Consider the following 7,077-nt stretch of genomic DNA (forward strand, 5'->3'; position numbering starts at 1 on the left):
TCGAAAACACGAGGACGCAGGAAGGGCACGAGGACACAGCGCTACTAACAACTGAGGTTTATTTCGCATGGAAACATAATATACCCAGGCACAAAAGGAAAGAGCGACACCCACGCGCCACATGGCGTCACAGCAACCGCGCCACCACTACCGCGACAAGAAGTTTCTCTCCTTTTCTGATAACGATACAGAAGGGCTGCTAACACAATCTTCGCTCTTGTTAATTGCGAGCGCCTCTACAATTTCCCTACTCATCTGATCTGCATGTTTCGATATCACTTTCGTTCTATAAAACTCGGCTTGCAACCACAGCGCATGCAATGTGCGGCAAGAGGACCGCTTGTTGCTAGCTTGCCGACATTATTGCAATGTTCTCGTAGGCGGTCGTTTAAACATCTGCCCGTTTGGCCGATGTACTCTTTTCCGCGTGACAGGCTGATGCAAGACACAACAGCTTCCGCGCACAGCACGAACTGTTCACGATGTCTTTTACTGCAGACGATGCGCTCCTGAGTGGGGTTGTTAATACGCGCGCACAACCCTGAAAGTTTTACCGGGGCAGAGAACACAACGTCCACACCGACTCTTCTACCAATCTTTTTAAGATTGTGGCTTAGGCTCTGAAGATAAGGCCCACAACCATTTTGTTTCTGTGCGTCTACGGAGCGGCATGAGGGTTTTCACGGGAGCACTTTCTTAACAAACTACCAGCCACCGCTGTGAGCGGCTGCATGGGATAGCCGGCTGCGCAAACGCGCGACACTTGACTATCGAAGCTGTTCTGCATGAGATGCTGACAGGTTTTCAGAAGTGCATTTCTAAAGAACAGATTGATAATACCCCGCTTGACTAGCTTAGAATGTGCTGTCGCGTAAGGAAGGAGGGGCTTCTGTCCTCGGGGCTGATAGCACCAACACGTATGACTACAAAGAAAATGGAGGGTGAGGTCCAAGAACCTAATGCGACCATTGACAGGCTCTTCACATGTTATCCCTAACGGTTTGAGGCATTCGCTAAATATTGAGCTAATGGTTGATGTGGCAACCACCGCGCTATCACTGTCACCATGTAAAAGCACCAAATAGTCGTCAACATAGCGGAACACCTTAACAACCGATGTTGTTTGCAAGCGAGCGCACAGAATCCTGTCATAATGTGCAAGGAAAAGGTCACTCAAAAAAGGGGCGAGGCAAGAACCGATACACACTCCTTCTCTCTGCAAAAACATTGAGTCACCCAAAACAGTCAACGTGGAAGACAAATAAAACTTTAACAGTTCTAAAAAATTGGCAGATCCCACGCAGTGTGGGAGTCGATGTAATGCGAAGCAGCCAGCAAAGAGCTGCATACATCGTCTTGTTTGTCATTGAGGCTAATGAAGTCATTCATGTGGTGACATCTAGTTCGCCATATATCGCGAGATTGTCATACATGCATGCGTGTACAATCTGGTATATGCCATGCTAATGAAACATATATTCTGCTACATATATAGGATGCGTGACCTGCTATTTGTGTTCGCCACTCCTGTCATGCCATAGCAATTTAGGTATATATCCAGTTAACAAAATGGCCGCGAGTGCACTATGAGCGTGGCGTCTAAATCATACCTACATGACATTAATGTCATGATTTTCGAGTTACCACCTGCTATTTATGTTCGCCACACAGAGGTTGCGCAATACCAATTTTGGTCTATATCAAGCTAGCTAAACGGCCTCGAGCGCACCATGAGCGTGGCACGTAAGTCATGCTGTACATGACATGCGTGTCATGATTGTCATGTTAACTCCTGTTATTTGTGTTCGTCACACAGTCACGTCACGCAATACCAATTTTGGTGCATATCAAGCTAGCGAAACGGCCGCGAACGCACCATGAGTGTGGAATGTAAATCATGCTGTACATGACTTGCGTGTCATGATTTTTATGTTAACCCCTGTTATTTAGGTTCGTGACACAGTCACATCGCGAGATACCAATTTTGGTGTATACCAACCTAGCGAAACGGCCGCCAGCGCACCATGGGCATGGCACGTAAGTCATGCTGTGCATGACATTCGTGTCATGGTTTGCACGTTAGGACCTGTCATGTTTGTCAGACACTCTTGTCACGCCATACCAATGTTGGCATATAGCAAACTAACGAAACGGCCGCAAGAGCACCAAAACAGTGGCATGTAAATCATGTCGTTCATGACATGGATATCAAGATTTTCATGTTATGACCTGTCATTCATGTTCGTCATAAAGTCACGTTTCGCCATACCAATTTTGGTGTAAATCCTATTAACGAAACGGCCAGGAGAGCACAAAGTCGTAGGCGGCTAGATAGATAGATAGATAGATAGATAGATAGATAGATAGATAGATAGATAGATAGATAGATAGATAGATAGATAGATAGATAGATAGATAGATAGATAGATAGATAGATAGATAGATAGATAGTGCCACGCCCGCTTCTTCTTTTATTTTGATGTGTTCGAGTTTGACGAGCAAGGACGGTTATCAACGCTCGACGCTGGCCGCGAAGCAGTGTTCGAGAAGCTTCACGATTTTAGTAGATCGTTTTGTTAAGATTGCGCGCCGCACGCGAATGTTCCAACTTTGTCGAGAGATACTGCCGCCACCAGCGGTATTGGTGGAAAATTCCATAGCGCCTGTATAAAAGCCGACGCGCTTGACCGCTTGTCAGTTGATCGACGGTCGACGCTCTGTTCGCCGCTATCAGTGTATCGCTGTAGCTTTCAGTTTCTCGGCCACAAGTTCGGCCTAATAAAGAGTTACATCTCGACGTGCTGACTACTGCCTTCGTCGACGTCACGACCACGTGACATCTGGTGGAGGTGCTGCTTCTTCCATGATCCGGACGCCCTCGCGAAGCGCTGACCCAAGCCCAAGCCGAGGCGAGGACTTTTCGGTGCTGTCATGAGGACGGGATACTTACAGTCTCTTGCTCTTCAGCTTTTGCAGGCGCTAGTCGTCTCGTGCGATGCGCAATTCACGCCCTCTTGGATCAACGAACCACGCTACACCGAACGGTGTCCGGTGCTACATGGCTGCCAGCCGTGTTCCGATGCGCTGGATTTGACAGCTACCTTCCCGGATATCAAGCGTATCGTCACTCAGCCAGCCTGGGCATTGCGTGTATCGTCATGTGACCACGAACTATTTAAGTGCCTGTCTCGCCAGCCGCCGATGGGTTTCGGTGCTGTCATGAGGACGGGATACTTACAGTCTCTTGCTCTTCAGCTTTTGCAGGCGCTAGTCGTCTCGTGCGATGCGCAATTCACGCCCTCTTGGATCAACGAACCACGCTACACCGAACGGTGTCCGGTGCTACATGGCTGCCAGCCGTGTTCCGATGCGCTGCATTTGACAGCTACCTTCCCGGATATCAAGCATATCGTCACTCAGCCAGCCTGGGCATTGCGTGTATCGTCATGTGACCACGAACTATTTAAGTGCCTGTCTCGTCAGCCGCCGCTGGGTTTCGGTGCTGTCATGAGGACGGGATACATACAGTCTCTTGCTCTTCAGGTCAGTATGCCTTACTGTCACGATTCCGTTTATCGATATGACTGGTATCGCGTGACGGCACCGAAACCCAACCTTTTATGTCTTGTGTATGCTTATTTGCATTGCCTGTCAGAGACAATTGCCGAGAAATCTCGGGCTGTGTTTTCGGTGCTGTGGGGGCGTTTGTTGCTGTCAGGGGACGTCGAGATGAATCCGGGACCGTTCACGGTGGAACAAGAACAGGAACTTCTTAAGGCATTGCGGTCACTACCAAAAATACAAGACGGTCAGGATAAGGTTATCGAGGCGCTCAAAGACATTAAAGCTAATGAGAAGGTTGCTGACAACAAGCTCACAGAACTTACGACTCGACTAGCCGCGATTGAACGTGATGTCAGTGGTCTAAAAGAGCTAAGGGCCGATTTCCAACAGCTTAAATCTGAGAACTCCTCACTTGCAGCCCAGTTGGACCGGGTTGAAAGGCACCAAGATGACCTTGAAAATAGGTCACGCAGAAATAACCTGGTGTTTTATGGGTTGAAAGACTTATCAGGCGAGAGTTGGGAAGACTCTGAACGTCAGGTGCTGTCTCTCTGCTCGGACCATCTGGGTGTCCAGGTGACGTCATCGGACATTGAACGGGCTCACAGGGTGGGCCGCTTTTCTACCTTGAAGAATAGGCCCATTGTAGCACAATTTCGTTCCTTCAAAGAAAAGCAAAATATGCTTGCGAAGGCACACAAGCTAAGAGGAACCACTCTGTCAATAAGCGAGGATTACTCAAGCAAAGTTCGTTTAGAAAGAAGAAAACTGGTCGCATTTGCCAAAGAGCGCAAAGAGGCATTCAGGCTTCGCTTTAATAAGCTGATTATGGGGGCCCAAACATTTATGTACAGTTTCGTCCACTCTTAGGGTGAACACGGATCCGCATGGCCGCGCTCTGCGCATCCAAACGAAACGGCGCAGACGCTTGGGAACGTGCTCCTCTTGCTGTACTGCAGGAAAGCGATCACGGGCGTGCCAGCACCGGCGTTGGCTGGATGCACTGGCGCTTCGCAGAGCGCGGCCACGCTGAGCCGTGTTCACCCTAAGAGTGGACGGCACTGTACAATTCTTCCAGTGATGACGTAGAACCGTTGCAATAACAATCAAAGCCTTCTGTTCGACGCCAAGGGCACGATCAGCCAGAACTGGTCTTCGTCGTTGTAAACTGTCGGAGCATAAGAAACAAGAAGGATGCGTTTTCAGACCTTGTAGCTACTACGAATGCCGATATAATTTTAGGCACCGAGTCGTGGCTTGACGACAGTATTTACAACGCAGAAGTTTTTCCTTCACATATGAATGTCTATCGCAAAGATCGCGATGCGCGCGGCGGGGGCGTTTTCATATTGGTTGATAACAGATTAAAAAGCGTGTCGGTATCACTTACCAGCCTTCAGCATGAAGCAGTGTGGTGTAAAATTGAGCTGTCACAAGCGCAACACGTTGCGGTGGGCTGTTTTTATCGGCCGCCTAACTCCAACAATGCGCAACCATTGGAAGCCTTGTCTGAAGCACTGGCTACGTTAAGAACTGAATATATTTTACTAGAAGGGGATTTTAACCTTCCTGATTGTCGCGTGGTTAGTGCCGCAGGGGCACGGCCACGCAAAGACTGACGCGTACACGCTGCTCGCTCGGACGAAAATGTAACCCAGACTTTATTGGGGCACGAACATATATATGATGCACGGCAGTAACAGGGGGCGCCACACTCCAGTGGCGGCCTAATCAAAAGGCTGAATTGTGGCGACCTCTACATCTCCCCCCTGCAGAAAGTCTGATGGGAGGATGGAGGACGCCAAACACATCACAATGTCACAAGTTCAAACGGCGCGGCGGAACAACGCGCCGGCCGTAACGTGTTCGTGTAACACCACCACTACGGTCCCTGGCTGCTGGGGAATGTTGCAAAGGCTGCCCTTGGGGGATCGCAGGTCCCATGCTGTTGGCAGGCTGAGGTTCCTGAAGAACTTGCTGCGGTGGCTGTGCAGCTGTTGGCAGCGATTCCTCACCGGAGGCAGAAGGCACGAAAGGCACTAGGTGACGGCGGTTGCGCTGTAGAACACCGCCTCGGTCTGTTTCAACCACATAGCTTCTTGGCCTTTGCCCCGGACTGAGGACCGTAGCTTGCACTTGGTCAGGGCGCACCCACACACGCTGACCCGTTTGGAGAGGTGGCAGGTCTAGAGCTCTGTGATGCCTATTGTAGTCGTCGGTCTGCTTACGCTTGTAGGCTACATCCTTGGCGACGACATCTTTCCTAGGTGGCCAGTTGGGATGTAGCTGGGAGTTTTGCTTCGGGACTCTGGTTCTCAGCTGACGTCCCATCAATAGCTGGGCTGGACTGAAGCCATCGACTCCCGGAGTGTCCCGATAATTGAGCAGAGCGAGGTGAGGGTCTTTGGACTTGCGGAACAGGTCTTGACTGTCCGTACCATCCTCTCTGCCTCTCCGTTTGACCGGGCGTAGTGTGGGCTACTGGTCGCATGGTTGAAGCCATAAGACACTGCGAATGCCGCAAACTCTTGCGACGAGAACGGTGGGCCGTTGTCCGACCTGACGTCTTGTGGGATTCCGTGGCGTGCGAAGATGCTTTTGAGCGCATCGATGACTGCCCGAGCCGTAGTGCTTCTCAGGGTCACCACCTCAGGAAACCACGAGTAGTAGTCCACCACCAGGAGGAACGTCCGGCCATTGAGATGGAACAAGTCCATTCCGAGAAATTCCCAGGGACGTCCAGGTAGAGCTGTGGAGACTAGGGGTTCTGCAAGGTTCACCCGGGTGGAAGCGCACTGTTCGCAGTTGGCGACGAGAGAGGCGATGTCTGCTGAGATACCCGGCCACCAAACCGAATCCCGAGCTAGGGCTTTGGTCCTGTTGATGCCCTGATGGCCTTCGTGCAACAGCATCAAGACCGCCGGCCGAAGAGATGATGGGATGACGATCCGGGGCCTTTCAGCAGGATACCATCGCAGACAGAGAGCTCGTCGGCCACGGAGGCATACTTCGACACATGCAGAGGTAGCTTGGTCTTTCGTGGCCAACCTTGCTGGCAGAAGGAGATGAGAGCCTTGCACTCTGCATCGGATTCTTGTGCCTGTCGTACATCTTCAGGGCGGAGTGGCAAGACTTCCGACATGCAGCCGACTACTTGTGCTGCGAAGAGTTCCACCGTGTCTACAGGAGTGGATGCCTTGTGGGTGATACGTGATAAGGCATCTGCTGTTGCTAGCAGTTTTCCTGGCACGTGCAGCATGCGAAACTGGTACTGCATTGTCTTGAGCCGTAGTCTCTGAATACGAGGCGGCAACACATCCAGTTCCATCTTGCCCAGAAGTGAAACGAGAGGCAGGCGGTCGGTCTCGACATCGAAGGTGATGCCACGGACAAACTCGTCGAACCTTTGGATAGCCCATGTCGTTGCCAAAGCTTCTTTTTCGGTCTGGCTGTAACGCTGTTCGGTACTCGTCATTGACCTCGAAGCGAATGCGACTGGGCGACGCTCTCCCG

The 7,077-nt window shown here is 50.9% G+C and overlaps 1 protein-coding gene across 1 annotated transcript; it reads right to left on the bottom strand.

The window, feature by feature from the left end:
• Nucleotides 1–5,894: 5,894 nt before the first annotated feature.
• Nucleotides 5,895–6,476, bottom strand: LOC119382278 (uncharacterized protein K02A2.6-like). Its single transcript, XM_037649983.1, has one exon. It carries the CDS (start codon nt 6,474–6,476, stop codon nt 5,895–5,897), a length of 582 nt encoding a protein of 193 aa, XP_037505911.1.
• Nucleotides 6,477–7,077: the final 601 nt, after the last annotated feature.

The sequence above is a fragment of the Rhipicephalus sanguineus genome, chromosome 2 (genome assembly GCF_013339695.2).
Source record: "Rhipicephalus sanguineus isolate Rsan-2018 chromosome 2, BIME_Rsan_1.4, whole genome shotgun sequence".
Classification (NCBI taxonomy): Eukaryota; Metazoa; Arthropoda; class Arachnida; order Ixodida; family Ixodidae; genus Rhipicephalus; species Rhipicephalus sanguineus.

What these genes read in the sequence shown, in the direction of transcription:
- LOC119382278 (XM_037649983.1), bottom strand. Translation starts at nt 6,476, where the DNA reads ATGCTGTTGCACGAAGGCCATCAGGGCATCAACAGGACCAAAGCCCTA.